The sequence below is a fragment of the Lissotriton helveticus genome, chromosome 2_1 (genome assembly GCF_964261635.1).
Source record: "Lissotriton helveticus chromosome 2_1, aLisHel1.1, whole genome shotgun sequence".
Taxonomy (NCBI): domain Eukaryota; kingdom Metazoa; phylum Chordata; class Amphibia; order Caudata; family Salamandridae; genus Lissotriton; species Lissotriton helveticus.
In genome coordinates, this window is record NC_136059.1 from 1,248,929,517 (window position 1) to 1,248,947,256 (window position 17,740).

The window sequence follows — 17,740 nt, forward strand, 5'->3', positions numbered from 1 at the left end:
ATTAAATTCCTTTTCGACCGTTAATTTATTCAACTCTTTTAACCAATATTATTCTTTATTCTTATTTGTTTCAATCCATTATACTCATTTCCTGTTTCTTTTTTTCTTTTTAAAAAAACACTGGAGCATCGCTGGTTCCACATGCCACGTTTTATTATCAGTCACCCAATGCATTTCGGGAATCAATCCCTTCTTCGGGGTTTCTAAAGTACAAGAAAATCTTAATCAGTTCCATAGTCCTCACTGAACAACAAACATACACGTATAAATCATTAATTACAATTTTGCAATGAGAACTGGACAACAAGAAATAGCTCGCAATATCTGTAAATTATTTCATGGCTTCACGCACTTCCTATATTAAACATCTGTACTCACAATCCCTTTGTATCTTAAAAACAAACATCTGAGCAAGTTAGTCCGTGTCTGCACTGTTCTATTCACCCCTGGGACCCCTCATAATCTTAGTGAACAAAGCTTTTAAACGCGCTTACCATGGCGTAGTGTTTTAATCCTCGCGTTCAGCCACTAATCATGATTTACGGCCAAACTTCACTGTTTGTCGAGCGGCTACATTCTGCTTCCACTCTTCAGCTCAAAATGCCTTCATGTACACCGCGTAAATAGGTGATCGGCTTTGTTAACCCCAAATACCTGCAGCTGCACTGTCACGTGATGGATAGCTTCTACTCTATTTGAGAAATCTCTCAGCATATAATACATTCTGGAAAAACAATTCGGGTCATCCACGATCGGGCCATAGATGTTGAATATAGTAATCAATTTGCCACTCATCTTGCCATGCACCATCGCACATCTGCCCTCCTCATCCACAAACGTATGTATCGGTTGAAATGACACCCCTCTCTTAACCAGAATCATGACCTCTCTCACATAGGAGGAATACGACGATGCCAGCTTGAAACTTGCCCATCTACCCGCAAAACGGCGTTCTGTATATTTAGTTAAGTGCGTTTTCTGCAGTAGAGCTATATGTATCACATGCCGATTCAGGTACGCCATCACCTGCCGTACTTTTTTAGGTGAGTTGAGGCAACGGTCACTCCATGTCAGCATTCTGTACCTATCACCCATCATTGAGCGCAGGCAACTGTCTTATATCAACCGTGATCTGTTTCAGAAGTACGCTGTTTACAGCACATTGCAACATTCTCCCCCAGCCGTTGCGCCAAGCGTAGCAGCATGTACCATGTCAGATGCGTAACAAAAAAGGACAAAAAACAATACACAACCCCCTTTGCCCACCCTCCCCTCCACCTCCCACTCCAACCTCCCAATTAGGTCGAGACCAAACCCTACCCCCTCCCTCAAAACATCCCTCTGAACTACCCGATGCAACATCCCGGGAACACCCGCTAGGGGAAGAGGAATGGCGACGAGTACACGCACCGGAGTGCGGCCGACGAAATACTTCTATTCATGCCCCCTGCGTGCCCCAAGGTCAAATGTTCTGCTTAACACTATATGGTAGTACCCCCGGGACTAACTCATTCAGTGCTAGTGAGCTCCTACCATCCGTCCCCTTGTTCCCTGACACTGAATCTTCCATTCCTGGGCCCTCATGTCCCACAAAGCATGCAAGAGCCTAAATAGTTCCACCCACAATAGTTTCAGTCTGTCCTCACAGTCATTAGTCCGTGTCTTCCAATCCAGACGTCCCAGTCGTGTCCTCATGTGTCTTCTGTCGAGGTCTGATCTTGCAGATGTGTAAACTTCAAGGCAGGCTTCGCATCCGTGAAAAAGTGTGCCTGATCTTCATGCGTGATTTTCAATTTGGCTGGATACAACATGGCGTAAGGTACCGATGCGGCCCTCAACAGTTTCTTCACAGGTACAAACTCTCTTCTCCCCGCTTGGACCGTCGGGGTGTAGTCCGGAAAGAAGGACAGTGTGTCTCCTTTACAAACTACTGGGTCCTTGGCTCTGGCCTCTCTCAGCACTGCGTCCATGTCAGCATAGTGCAGAGGACGTGCAATAATCAGGCGGGGCGGCGCGCCGGTCTTGGGCCGTGGTCCCAGCGAGCGATGCCCACGTTCCACAATCATCACCGCGGAGAGTGCGGGTCCGAACAACTCACGCAGCATGCCATCTATAAATGTCTCAATTTTTGAGATTGGAGTGGATTCCAATAGACCAATAATCTGTAGGTTATTACGCCTCGACCGCGCCTCTAAATCTTCTTTCTTTGCACTAATTACTTCCAGTATCTTTTCCATCTGTAAGAGCTGCGTGCGAGATTCAGCCTGCGCATCGTGTGTGTCAGACATTCGATTTTCTAGAACATCCAGTCTATTCTCGAGCTTCTCGACCTTCTTCTTTACCATGCCTAGCCCAGTCACCAATGCATCAATTTTGCTGTCTATCATTCTCATGCCAGCCCTCAAGTCAAGCAAGATGGCCCTGGTGTCATCTCCCGCCCTCTCCGCCTGCCCTAATGCATCACTCAGCTCCGACTGGTCTCCCATCCCTTCAGTGGCACAAGTGCTGCGTTTGTTTTCAAATTGTAATGTAGCCTGTTTGGGGTGCGATTTGCCCATATTGAGGCTGAAAGTCTCTGGATGACACAAGCCACCCAATTCCACAGCCCCGGCGGCGCTGTATTTTGACAGCCTCAGCGTCCGTGGCAGTATGGCAACACTTCAGCACTGTCCAGCACGTACAGTAGAGTCCAGAAGGGTAGGATCCTTATGCAGTGGTTAGCGATGGCCGCTTAATTTCAGCGAGGATAACTAGTGCCAGACCACCATGTGTCGCTCCCGATGACTTTCAGCGCTGCGCCAGCCTGCAATACTCCTCTAGCGTCACCCAGACCGTGGTCCGTTTAGAGCCCCTCGACAAACCAGAGTCCTCAGCCGGCTCTCCTGCAGACTTCAGAGCACAGGCCGTCTTGCTGTGTCCCCAAGCAGCGCCCCAGCCGCACCCCTTGCAGCCAAAGAGCCCCCCGCAAGGTCCCGAACCCGCCAGCCCTCTTAGCCAGCCAGCAAGGTTCGGTAGCTCTTAGGTAGCGCCCCCAGCTACAGAGAAGCAGCCAGCACTCACTCAGGTCACACAGGAAGCAGCACTGCGGCCTTGCGCCCCCAGCGACCTAGCAGCCCAGGACCCCACGAGCTCCACTGCGTGTTAAGCAGCAGCGCCCGGAGAGGGCCACGCCACCCTCTCTCGCTGCCGTCAGCGCCACTCGGCCGTTTCAGCGTTGTCTCTGCTTGTCGCTCGGTGCAATGGCCACAGGTCCTCGCGACGGGCTCATCTCGGCCCACGCCACCTCTCCGCTCAGCTCGAGCTGCGCGCCTCGGAGGGAGCTCTTCACCGCAGCACCACTGCAGGCCCCACAGGCTCGGTCGGCCCTGGCAACTCCCGCAGCTGAAACGAAATGAAATCAAATGGGGTTTTATAGAGCGCACTTCTACCCTGAGGCCTCGTAGCGCTTAGGACAGGTGAGTGAAGGCAGCCATTAGACTGAGCAGTTAGTGGAAGAGGAAGGTTTTCAGAAGTTTGCGAAACTTGAGTAGGTCTGGTTCGCTGCGTAGGGTAAGGGGCATGGAGTTCCAACAGGAGGCGGCGTTCCATGAAAATGAACGCCCCCCCATCTAGCTTGTTTAATTTTCCTAGTTGCTGCCAGGAAGGTGCAGTGCAGGGCCTGTGTGCCACATAGCTTTATGGGCTATGTACATCGCCTTGAATTGGATCCTGGCCTATATAGGCAGCCAATGGAGTTTTTTCAATGCGGCTGACCCCGAGTGCCTCCGAGGCAGTCCCAGCAGTAGGCGTGCTGCAGAGTTCTGGGTGAACTGAAGTTTTTTGATGGAGCTCGCCGGAGCGCCTAAGTACAGGGCATTCCCGTAGTCAAGGCGGGACAAGATAATAGCCTGCACCATGATCCTACAGGCCTGAAAGGGGAGGAGAGGCAGAATTTTCCTCAGCATCCTCATCAGGCCGAAGCAGGTAGCAGAGAGCTTGGTGGCTTGGTGGTTGAAACCTAAGGAGCTGTCTAGCCATACTCCAAGACTTTTGATCTGGTCTTTGGGTTCTGGTAGAGTGCCCATACAGGTCGGCCAGTCAATGGCTACTCTGGGTGATGGAGTCTTACCCAGGACCATCAGTTCCGTCTTGTCCTCATTTAATTTTAGATGGGAGAGTGCTATCCAATCGGCTACTGCTTCCAGGCAGCTACCCAGGGTGCTAGACGAGCCCTCGGGATGGTTGAAACCAACCACCAGTTGGGTGTCTTCTGCGTAGGTGACAATTTTAATGCCAAAGGGGCGCACTATCTCCACTAAGGGCTCCATATAAATATTAAAAAGGGTGGGACTTAGGGAAGAACCCTGAGGGACCACGCAGTTGAGGGGCCATGGTTTGGATTGAGTGGCACCCTCCGATACCTGGAACACCCGGTCTTCCAAGAAGGATTGCAGCCAGGTGAGAGCTAGCCCTGTGACTCCGAGCTGTCTTAGGCGTGTGAGCAAGATGTTATGATCCACTGTGTCAAAGGCGGCACTAAGGTCCAGCAAAATAATTGCTGTAGTGCCGCCTTGGTCCAGGTACCTCTGAGCTGATTCAGTCACTACCAGAAGGTCAACTTCCGTCCCGAGCTTCGGGTGGAAGCCTGCTTGAGAGTCATGGAGTAAGTTGTTAGACTCCAGATGGTTGACCAGAATGCTTCTCTAGCAGCTTGCCCAACCATGGCAGGAGGGAGATCGGACAGTAATTCGCCATGATTGCAGGATCGAGGTTGGGCTTTTTCAGTAGTGCTCTGACTTGGGCGCATTTCCATTCCAGCGGCACCGTTCCTGCGGTGATGGAGGCATTTAGAATGTTCATAATTACTGGTCTGATTATATCAGCGACTAGCAACAGATGGCGTGGGGGGGCTGAGTCAGTAGGAGAACCAGATGATACTTTTAGCATCAAAGTGTTCAGCTCTCGTCGCACTCCCGGCCGCACTGGGAGCCCAGGCCAGCCTTGGGAGCCCAGGCCAGCCTCGACTCGCGCCAAGCGCGTTGTCAGATGGGTCCGCTACTGTTTGTTTAGCGCAAGTAGACTCGGTACCGCAGCCTCTGCCGATCAGGGCCCAAGGACGATCCTTAGATCGGCGCCATTTTCTCATACAGTCCGCCAGGGGATCAGCAGCTCGGCACGGCAGTGTCACGGTGGGTACGGTGGCATTGACCACACCGATATGTGCTTCAAGCCACAAACTTCGTCCCAGGGGGTCTGTAGCACGCAAGGGGGGCTTTGAAGGATGGGATGTAACGAATGAAATGTCCGGGCGTGCGGAGCTCCCTTACCAGGAAGCCATTCAGCTCTGCGCCGAAGCCACGCCCCCCTCTTTCGTTGAGATATTTGGGTCTGATGTTGTTGAGGGATTTGTAGGAGTGGGTGAGGAGTTTGAAAGTGGCCCTTTTCTCGACCTGGAGCCAGTGGAGGTCTCTTAGGTATTGGGTCATGTGCTCGTGGCGAGGAGTTCCTAGAACGAGTCTGGCGGCGGCATTCGGGATGGTCTGGAGTCTGTTCAGGAGTGTTTTGTTGATACCGGTGTAGAGGACGTTTCCGTAGTCCAGTCTACTGGTGATGTGTGTGGGTGACGGTCCTTCTGAAGTCGGAGGGGATCCACTTGAAGGTCTTGCGGAGGATGCAAAGGCAGTTGAAGCTGGTGGAGGTGACTGAGTTGATCTGGTGGTTCATGGAGAGGGAGGAGTCAAGGATGATGCTGAGGTTCCGAGCGTGGTCTGTAGGGGTGGGTGGGTTTCCGAGGGCAGAAGGTCACCAGGTGTTGTCCCAGGCAGAGGTGCGGGGACCAAGTATGAGGACTTCAGTTTTCCCTGAGTTTAGCTTCAGGCAGCTGTCCTTCATCCAGGCTGCCACGTTCTTCATGCCTTCCTGGAAGCATAGTTTGGTGTCTTCGGGATTCTTCGTGAGAGAGAGGATGATCTGGGTGTCTTCGGCGTAGGATACGATGCTGAGCCCGTGCTGTCTGATGATGGCAGCGAGGGGGGCCATGTAGATGTTGAAGAGTGTGGGGATGAGTGAGGATCCCTGGGGTACTCCGAAGATGATTTCCATGGGTGTGGAGAGGAAAGGATGGAGACGGATCCTCTGGGTTCTGTCGGAAAGGAAGGATTGGATCCAGTCGAGGGCGGTTCCTTGAATTCCTGCGTCATGCAGTCTGGCTGCGAGTGTGCAATGTGAAACGGTGTTGAAAGCTGCGGAGAGGTCTAGCAGGATGAGGGCCGCGGTGTGTCCTTGGTCGAGTAGCATGCGGATGTCGTCGGTAGCGGCGAGGAGGGCAGTCTCGGTGCTGTGGTTACTGCAGAATCCTGACTGGGAGGTGTCCAGGATGGAGTTGTCTTTAGGCTGGAGTAGCAAACTTGGAGCATGTTGTAAGATGCTACTTAAGTGCATGGCACAATGACTGCTGCAGGCCCACTGATAGCACTTAAATTACAGACCCTGGGTATATGGTATACCAATCAACAAAGGACTTATAGTTACATTAAATATGGCAATTAGATATAAGCCAATTTAACCCTGTTTTATGAAGAGAGAGCACAAGCACTTTAGCACTAGTTCGCAGTGGTAAAGTGCACAGAGTCCTAAGGCCAACAAAAACAAATTCAGCAAAGAGTGGAGGGAAAAAGGCAAAATGTTTGAGGGTTACCCTGCAAAGAGAGCCAGCTCCAACACATACCGTAAGGAATCACTATTTGAAAGGGACGCCCTAAACGCTCCCTTTCCAAATAGCAATTCCTTATGATTTCCTAAACCCATTTAGAGAATTAGTAACATGTTTTGCCGAATCGCAGAGTAAGCGACATGTGATAAGAAAATGCATTAGTACACTTGTCCCTTTCTGCTGGACACCTTGGAAGGTTTTTCATTGCTGCCGGACTTGCTTTGTTTAGCCCGGGAAAAACACTATTTCTGGGAGCCGTACAAGATTACCCCTTCAAATCCCACCCCTCGCAATATGCTGTGTCGTTCTGTGTAGTTCAGGAACTTGGCGATAAAGGTCATTGTTCTTGCTCCCGAAGGGGCATCGGTGCCGGTGAATAATTGCCTCGCTTCACCCCAAAACACTTAGATAGCTCCTCTTTGTCACCCAAGATGCAAAACAAAGAGTGAAGGAAATTCATCCACATGGCATCTTTTCTAACAGGTAATTAATATTTTCACCTTGAGGGTAGGGCACTACTATTCGAAAAACTGGTTGAAACGTTGTAATATCACTGAAATAAGAATACAAACATACTCTCAACTGTTTCAGTTTTCCAGACAAATTAATATTAACAGCTCTATTAAAAGATTATACCTGTGCCATTAACATCTTTTCTTTCATAGGGTTAAAGAAAACTGCTGGAGCCTTCTTTACCACAATGCTCACAGTTACAATGGTCTCCTACACAGCGACTTCCATGGGGCTTGCTATTTCTGCAGGACAGGACGTGGTCTCAGTGGCTAACCTTCTCATCACTGTCTGCTTCGTCTTAATGCTGGTGAGTTCTGGGCAGATATACATTCAGAAGATCTTATATATCATATTTCCCCTGTTAATTTTTCAGACTGCTATTTACAAACCCTATAATGCATCTAAAGGTGTTGTTGATATTTAATTTGATGAGATAGAAGTAAAGTTTATTGAGCACATTTTGCTCTCACTTTTAAATCGCTGGTAGTGCAAAAATGGGGATCAAATGGTTTGTTCGGTTTGTGCACTGCCAGCAGAGTCTACTTAAGGCACAAAGAAAAGTCTGAGGTACCTCACAAGTAGCTGTATCGCCAATACACAAATAAATGTATGCTCACGAGTGAATATTCCTATTTTTGGGTCCTGTGGGCATTTCTTTTGGCCCATGCATCCATTAATTGTGTGGCAGGGCCATGGGCAAAAATGATCCTGTTCTTTCTTGCTTCACTTCAAGAACATAGCGGGTTGCAGCCATCAACAAGCATACCACCTTTCCCAGAACCCTCTGGGACATGAAAAACAAACAACATGTGACCTAAACCCAACCATCAGCCACATCTCGGTCCTAGTAGGTCCTCAGTGACTTTTCTATCCAGCTGTCTGTTTTCTCTCCTTGGCAGCCATTGAAGCTCCCTCTCATGTGTACGTGTTTGTGTGGAAGAGCTGTTTGGGGCTACATTACCATGATGTTCAAACTTTGGGTTTTATTTGACCTGCTGCCCCACCACACCCGCGCTTCTCTCGCCACAGTTAGAAGTGGGGTCCCACTGTCAGGAGAGCCAGGGGTCCATCCACCATGAGACATATAAGGCATGGCAGTTACAGGCAAGCAAAATGTAGACTGGTTCTGACATGCAGGGCGAGAACTTTCTGTGCATTGGAGCTAATTGTTTTCTCTTAACCGCATGCGCGCTAGCGGTTTTCCGGCTGCGCGCTGCATTTTTTTAAAAACCACGTTACATGACGAGCTCAGCTCGTCATGAGCGTACGAGCGTAGTCACTCATGACGAGCTGAGCTCGTCATGAGCGCGGAAGGGGTTAACAAAAAAGTTTGCATAGTGGATGTTGTTAACATTGTGCCTGCTTGGTGGCCCACTTCACAGCACAGAGATCCCTGCCAAGCAGGTGGGGATATCTGAATCAGGTAGATAGGCCAGCGCTCACTGCCGGCCGCAAATGACCCTGTTGTTCACCTGTAAAGGACTCCATGAGTTTAACCTGTGTGGTTTTATCCACATTTCTCTTGCAGCATGGGCAGCTGGACTGATGTGATCCCTTAGGTCCCAAGAAACACATGGCTGTGAGAGAAGGATGTTCATAGCTGGATTGATAATTTGTAACCTCTTGTGCCACATTCGAAGGCAGGCCTTTTAGGGGTGCGAACAGCTAAATGAGGACTGCAAAAAGCATGCCCGCCCCTCATGTCACCACAATCAGTTACAGCAGTATGCCAGCTCTCCAGAGAGTTTGGTGTCATATGGTTCTCTATTGCATCCCTTCTTATGTCTTTACGTGGCCAATCCCTCACATCTCAAATGAAGGAGAATGATCTCCAGGACTCAGTGTCTGAAACAAACCACTACTTGGCCTGCCTTGTGTATTCGTTCCTTTGCCTCTATTATTGAGAATGGAGTGGTTTCCAAATTTCCTCACACCTATAGAAATTCGAAGCACTTTCGCTGATCCTTTTAGGTAGATGATTGCTCTGCATGTGGTGCACGTTAAGCAGGGGTGGCACTCCTTTATCTCACAGCCTGCTGTTCAGATGCAGAGCCCTTTGCTTTCTTTTCCTCTGCTTGCCATGCTTACCATATAGACATGAGGGCTGTGCAAACAGCCATTGACCCTGCAATGGGCGGGGTGCGAGCCGTGATGTCCCCCAGCAGCATTGCCTCTTGGCTCCATGGTGAATACATAGGAGGAGGAAGGCCAGGCTTTGGATGCTGGTCTGCTAGAAGTTAGAGGACGTCAACCTGTCATTGCTGAGGTTGGGTAGAAGGGCTGTTCTGAAACACTTTGGAAAACTGCTTTCTGGTCTGTCTTCCCCTAGCCCGCCCCAACACTTACTCTGAATGATTATTCTGGTGCAAAAGCACCATTTGGGCCCCTCCAGGACAAAGCTCCAATTAAGAGGGGGCAAGCTACTGATTCAAATCCATTTCAAACCTAAACAGAGGGCAGCAGACATAGTGCTAGGTGGCATCCATGACCAGGCTGAGGGTCAGCCTGATAAATTAACAGGTTGACCCGAAAGAGAAGAGGTCAACACAGATGAAGACTCTGCATGAGTCTTGACTGAGGGGATTAAAAAGGCCCCAAGGCTGGTATCTGTTTGATGGAGTTAAGAGAAAGTGGAGGTCTGAGAAAGAGCCAAAGAATTTTGACACCTCATTCCATTTTCTAGAAGAGAGGAAACGGCAGGAACTGGAAGACTTCTTTTACATAGATGGCTTCCACGATCCACGAAGTGGTCACCTTTACCCAGGTAGTGTGTGCTGTGCTGACTTCTCCAGAAGTCTCCAGTGCGGTCATGAAACATTTTTTAGGGCAGCATATCCTAGATCCTCGATGGAAGCAAAATTTCACTCACCTTGGAATTGGCCCTAAAACCTTTTACATTCATGGGCAAGTTTTTAAAAGATTCAGAGAAAAGGATCAGAAATTCTTGGTGAGCATGCCTCGTCAAATTTTTGGACTTGTATGGACTGCTCACAAAATCTTTAGAAATTGTCATGGTAGAAAAGGAAGCCGATTTACAAAATGATTTAGAGATACTCTTGAGCTGGTCATAATGTGCCTTATAACACAATGTAGATACAAGGATCCCCTGCTACTAATATTAGTTCCCAGGGCAGGGAAAATACAATTCTTGAAGGGAAAATCCCTAGGCAACTATTAGTCTATTAAACATACAAGACCATAATTCCCACATGATGTGTAACAACTCAATGTACAACAGTTATCAATAATAAAAAATTATTTGTATTCATACAAAATAATTTTAAAAGACCATTGTAAGTTCTGTATTACTCCTTGGGGAAACATATATGGGACAATAACATCATAGCATAAACACCAATAATAACAATTAAGTGGCCTTTTAATTTAATGATGGATCTTCATAGTATCGCTACTATGAAGATCCATCATTAAATTAAAAAGTCACTTAATTGCACTTTCAAATTTATTGTATTTTTGATTTTTCATTTATTATCTTTACAAATTTGTATACATTTCACTTTATGATTGGTTGTATAACCTTTCCTATATGGACCATATGTATAGGAATTGCGGCTTTGTTGTATGCAGCATTTTGAAAACATGCATCATTGTTATTATTAGTGTTCTATGCTATGATGTGATTGTCCCACACATGTTTTCCCAAGGAGTAATACACAACTTACAATGGTCTTTTTGAATAATTCTGTATGAATACAAATATTTTTATTATTGATAACTGTTGTACATTGAGTCGTTACACATCATGTGGGAATTAGGGTCTTGTATGTTTAATAGATCAATAGTTGCCTAGGGATTTTCTCTTCGAGAAAAGAAGCATAATAATGTGCCTTCTGCCTTGCTGGGAAAAGAAAACATTCTGAAGTGAGTAGGTCTCAAATAGGCAGCTTCGCCTCACCAGAATGTCGATCTAATGCCCAGGATGCCTCTTTGAAAAAAATGTTGTCAAGGGTTGGAGCAAGTTCGCACAGGCATTCACTACACTCAAGGTAATGTAAACAGTTCACAAGGTCTTCTATAAGATTTTTGGAAGGGCGAGACATGTTAAGTGACTCCTATTCGGCAGTAGCCAAAGATTAGTTCCCCAGAGAGTAAAGGCACCTAGAAGAGGCAGAGGATGGTAGGACAATAGAAGCATTTATATCTTCTTCCCATTGAGAATCAGGTCAGGCCAGCCCGGTTTTGCCAAAGCTGCCCATCAGGGCCCAGACACGTTTGTAGCTGAACTTTTCGAGGAGGAGGAGTTTTTTTCTTCTCAGATGGCTGGGAAATACGATTGATGTGTGGGTCCTACCGATATTTTGGGCCATCAGAATAGAATTCGATTAAAATCCTCTTTCAAGCTGTATAGTTGAGATGCAGTCACTTTCCCTGGGACAGAAGAATGTAGTTGATCAATGGATTTAAGAGCTAGAGGCCGAATGGGCTATTCGTCAATCCTTTTTGAACGCTCTAGGGCCTTTAGTGAAATTTTCTTGGCAAATAACAGGAAGGCCTGCTCACTTGTAAACTTCTCTAGTTAGGCCAGCTTAGACAGCCGTTTGCCAGTGAATGTTTCCCTATTTAGGGAGCATGCCATGGCAGGCAGGTTTTGCAAAGATTCAGATAGGCTGGCCTCCGGGTTGTAAATACACCCAGCTGTAGGATAGGAATAGAGTGGATCATGTATTCGAGAAGTAGTGAGTAATTATAGTTTATTTTGGAAGGAGTTGTCACCCAAGTTACACATGTTGTTCTGACTGATTTCCTGTAGGAGTGTTTCAAATGCCAAGCACTAAATTTTAGCTGGAAGGATGCTCCACTGATTGTGTGTCTAGCTTCTCCATGGCACCCTGAATTGTGTGAAGTTCAGTGTCTGAAGATATTAGAGCAGGTAATGGGACCCATTTGTCCTAGAAAGAGTAAACTGCTGTGGATTCCGTTTGATTTTTTTTTTACCAGTATCTACTCCTACTTTTAACAAAATGGGTCCATCAGTTTAAGCAGGACACTTTCCTAAATATTTTTCTTCTTGGACCTGATTCAGCCTCAAAATCTTTGTGACGTTCAGCAGTTTTGTCAGGAAGCTTATTTGAAGGAATCATGAGAGCCACAGAGTGTTTCAACAGAAGCTGCATTTTAGAAGTTTTATTTTAAACCAGTCTCAGACTTTGCCTCGGTGGGTATTGAAACAGCATAAGTTAGAACTCAAGTCCTGACAAACAATGTAACATTTCTTATCTAGTTTGTAGGAAATTACAATTCTATTAAGGACATGGAAGCAAGTGTTATTCTCTAGTCCCAAAAGTTGGGCGGGTCTTTTCAACTTATTCTGTGCCTTCCCCGTTAAAGGAGTTGTTAATTGTTACTGTCATCTTCGGTAGATCTGGATGTGTAACTACAACACAACTTTGTAATTAAAGGTTAGCCTCACAGCAAAGAAATAGGCGGTGAGGACTATGAAAGAGGACTTTCTCGCACTGAACTGTCACTGATGGGTACTGTCTGGGGCACATGTTGTTTGTAGTTTATTTCCCTGGTGGTCTGGGGAAAGTGTTTTTATTGATGGTTATTTGCTGCTTTGTTTAAATTAAAGTAAATGACAGTCTGTTAAGGTGCTTGGATTTAGATCATGAAACAAAGGGAACCAAGTTGTTGATCTTTTTTTCTTTTCTTCTCAGCTTTTCTCTGGACTTCTGGTTAATTTGCCATCTATTATGGATTGGCTGAACTGGCTGAAATACTTCAGTATTCCTCGATATGGCCTAGGAGTAAGTGGAACATTTCCCCGTTTTCAATAGTTATGCTATTATTTTTGTTAAGTTATTCTACTATTGTGAAGAAAAAGTTTACCACCAAAGTATATTGTTAGCTTGCCACGTATGCCATGCCATTCCACATACTGCCACTCTACATTAGTCACCCACACTCCACTCTGCTGTATGTCACTCTTCTCTATGCCACACCACTTCATATCACTCTACTCTATGCCATTCTATTCCATTCTACACTACTCTATGCCACTGTACTGTATGCCACTCTACTGTGCACCACACTACTGTACACCATTTCACTTTAAGTCATACTACTGCATTCTGCACAACTCTACTCTTCACCGCTCAACTCTACGCTACTGCACTGTATGCCACTACTCTATTCTGCACAAATCTACACCCACCACTGCACTCTGTGCTACTTCATTCTGTGCAGCTCTACTCTGCAACAATCTGAGCCATTGTACTCTACACCACTCTACTTTCCACTACTCTACTCTAGGCCACTATACTCTATGCCACTGTACTCTGCGCCACTGCAGTGTAGCCCGCTGTCCTGTCACTGCACTCTACAGCAATCTATTGCATTATGCATTACTCTCTTCTACACCATTGCACTCTTCACCACTCTACTCTACTCTGCACCACTCTAAGCCATTCTACTCTTTGTCACACTACTGCACTCTATGCATCTGTACTCTACTCGGCACCACTATATTCAACGCCACTGCACTCTGCCACTCTACTGTACGCCACTCCAAGTCACTCTACTCCACCCCACTGTACGTTACTGTACGCCACTCCACTCTACTCACTAAGAAATTATCAAGAGAGTACCCGGCACGATTCAGATAAAATAAATATATCTCTAAAAGAATTGATACCAAAATAAACAACATTTTATGACTGGAATTTTTTTTTCCAAACAAACGAAACATAGAAATGTAAAGAAAAAAAACAAATGTTGGGGATAGGCTATAGTTAGGAAAACATAAATATTTATTTGTATACAAAACAGCTTAATCTACACAAACATTGGAAATTCTAAAGTTATAGGTATATCTTACAGTTATAATTTGCACACCACCCAAAACTTAATATAACTCGTGCCCCTCTGTACATTGTGTTGTGAACTCGCTAGGCAGACTAAATGAACTATAACTAATGCCTCCTCCATTCACCGCTTATACGCTTTCATATTAATCACTGATAGCATCTTAATTCATGCCTTTCACAACAGCACTTGTGACTTCTCAAATGACAAAAGTTATAAAAACACTGTGCATGGTGGAGGGGCGAGTTATAGGTCATCAAGTGTTGCTTAGCGAGTCTTACCATGTAAAGTGATTTCCCCAGTTCATGCACAAGCATGTCTTGCCACACTTGAACACATGAGGCACTGGGCAAATATAGAACATTGTCTATAACTGATATCCCCCATCGCTTTGTGGTCGCAACAGAAATGAGAAGAAACAAAGACGTTCCTAATAAAATAGCATTATTTAATAATATTTGAAGCTGCTACTAGAGACTGTGCTTTTGGAAGCAATAGGGATTTAGGAATACAACTCAGAGAAGGGAAAAAGAATCAATGTACTTTATTGTAAGAATGATTATTGAAGACTAAGAGGCCTATTCAAAAACTGCATTTTATAGTATGTTTAGCAGTACTAACAATAGAGATACTAAAGTACTACAATGCTATTCACAAACCCACGAGTGTAAATCTCCACCTCGTCTATCTTTTTTAATTGGAAGATTCTTACAAAGGTAAGTTTACTACTGAGTAGTTACTTTGGGAGGGACCAGGTGCAGTGGTTGAAAAACAGGACGTATTTACTACAAAGTTTGTTGGAGTTCAGGGAGAAGTAAGTGGGGGTTAAGGTGGTGGTAGGATGGGGTTTTGGGAGGGACATGCAACCATCCACAAAAGGGTAAGCCCATTCATATTCACAAACTGTATTTTTAAAGTCAATATAGCCAAAGAGAGACCCAGAAAAGTAGTAAATTAGTTCGACCCAGCGCTGAAGTTAATCCAGCACCATGAACGGCCAACCACTGCTACTGTAACACCCTCCCTTAGAAAATATTTGTGACAGTAATTTAAAATAAAGGCCAATAGGAAATCATGTTACATTAAATCAAATTATTTAACGTAGTTAAAAATATATACAGATATAATTTACTGTTAAGAAAAACATCTAAAAATAATATGTATTTATTATTTATTTATGGACTATTTTTAAACACATTAATGTAACAATACATTTTTATAAAATGTAACTTTTAATTAATACCTTAAATTACTTTTAATAATTATTAAGTCATAAAGAAATATATATATGTGATCAAGTTCGGGTTTTCCGGACGAAACGCGTCATGTTGCCATTCCCATCGATGGAATAAAGCACTTCATAATCTACAAAACCCTTGTTGTGGCCTGTACCTGTGTTCGTGTCGGTGCTGCCGGCGGGTCGCACGCACTGCAGGATTGTGGAAACCTATATATATATATATATATATATATATATATATATATATATATATATATATATATATATATATATATATATATATATTTTACTTTGGGTAGAAATGTATGTTTCAATTTAACTTTAGGAAAATCATTTTAATCTAATATATTTGAATTAGAGTTTAATAGTGCTGCAACAGTTGTTTCTTTTGCTGTACCTTTATAATAAATATGATAATGGAATGTACATAAATATTTACTAACTTTCTCCAAGTTTAATAAACATTTTTACATTTCCATACACTTTACCATCTCCAAAGTCTACCTTCTCCAGAATCTCCCTATGCTAAGGTGTAGAAAATAGCTTATTTAACTTAAAAAAAAGTTAAATATTTGATTTATTTTAACTCTTACACATCTATGTTTTTCTATGCGTTGATGTTGCAGTACCCGTGGTTGGTCATGTGTGTTGCTGAACTTATTCCAGCTTTGAGCTGGAGTAATTTACTACTGTTTTGGGTCCTGGCCCTTTTTAGCTGCAGTAACATGAGAACTGCAGTTTATAAATAATAATAGCTAACTTTTTGTGGGTGAGTGCAACTCTATCCCTAAACCCCTCCCTAAACCTATATAAGCCCCTCCTTACTTCTCCGTAAACCATACAATTCAGTAGAAAGTGTTCTCCTTTCTTCAAGTCACTCCCTCTGATTCCTTCCTCACTTGCTGCTAAGTAGTAAACATACATGTGTGAGGATCTCCCTACAGAGAATTCTTACACTCATAGGTTTGTAAATAGTATTTTGTAGTACTTTAGTAGTACTGTTCTACTAAACATACTCCAAAATACAGTTTGTGAATATGTCACATTTTGAATGGAACACTTTTTGTTATCACAAACAAACTAATTTATGTGATTTTCCATGAGGATCACATATTAGGTTGATAAAGAACGTTGTGCAAGCTGTATCTTTTTTTTCTTCTTTACAACACATTTTATTGATTTTTTGTTGAAGAACAATACACCAGACATATACACAATTTACTGTATTGACCAACATGTGCCAGACCAACGAAGACCTTAGTAAAAGAGTACAGGATAAACAGTAGCAAATACCACAACAATCTTTTTTTATTTTTTTATTTATTAAAGTTTTCTATAGCGCGAACAAGACCCATAGGTATCAGAGCGCTTAACTCGCCTCCAACCCCAGGATGACATTGCAGACCGTATCAGCCCATTCCTTTAGCCCCATGGACCTCTGGTCTTGTCCTGACCATTTAAGACCGGACTTTAGCATCCAGTATATGGCGCAGATTTTCGACTCTTCGGAGGGCGATACCCTAGTATTGCCTCCATACGGCCCATATTGTATATTTAGGGCTCTGCGTTTTATGGCATTCATTTTTTGGACAGTTCTGTCTGTACTTATCCATGTTTATTTTGTGCTCATTTTAACTGTATTTATCCATATTTATTGTGTGCTTAGTATTAGAAAGGAAACCCCAATGGGTATATTTTCACATTTATTTAACCAACAAATGTTAACTCATGTTTGAATATGCAATAGGTTTTAACCTATTTCCAATGTAGAACAGCTGTACTGCTACATTATATAAGCTTCATTAGGAAATGTTTTTGTATTTATTTAACTCCTCTGTGTGTCAATCTGCACAGCTATTTACCTAGCACTCATGACTGACAGTATTGAGAGTCATCCAAAAGAAAACCAATTTTCCATGTTTAAAAATAAATACTTAAAGGAAAATAGATTGTTTTCTGTCTGTATTTATCTGTAAAAATCAGAAAAAAATAGAAAACTGGTAACCTTACTCATAATGCTTGAGCGGGCAGCCTCTCACCTTGTAAAGGGGATTTCCAGGCTCGTGCAGTGGTCCAGCTCGGATTTCCATCTCTCCAAGGATGGGGGATCACTATCTTTCTAGGCCCTAGCGATAGCCCTCTTAGCCACCACCAATTCCAACCACAGCAACACTGCGCGGTATCTGTCTGAATCAATCTCCTCTGTAACATGGAGGAGGGCTCATTTGGGGTCTCGGGCAGCCTCCATAGCAGTACCTATTCCTGGCATGCCAACACCCCTCCCAGAAAGGGGTCAGACACACGCATGACCAGATTGTGTGTAGGAAATTGCCCAGTTCAACAGTGCATCGCAGACAGATCGGAGAGGCAACAGCACCCACTCTCCACAACCTGTCCTGCGTGTAGTATGTCCTACAAAGGTATTTCCATTGTAGTAGACAGAATCTCAAAGCAATCGCCGCTTTGCTGGG

At 44.6% G+C, this 17,740-nt stretch overlaps 1 protein-coding gene across 1 annotated transcript in view; it reads left to right on the forward strand.

Moving 5' to 3' along the window:
* LOC144818604 (broad substrate specificity ATP-binding cassette transporter ABCG2-like) overlaps positions 1-17,740 on the forward strand; it is a 413,780-nt gene that overhangs the window by 338,379 nt on the left and 57,661 nt on the right. Inside the window, exons 13-14 of the mRNA XM_078676198.1 lie at positions 7,357-7,511; positions 12,883-12,972. Coding sequence (XP_078532324.1) covers positions 7,357-7,511; positions 12,883-12,972 — 245 coding nt within the window. The remainder of the gene's footprint in view (positions 1-7,356; positions 7,512-12,882; positions 12,973-17,740) is intronic.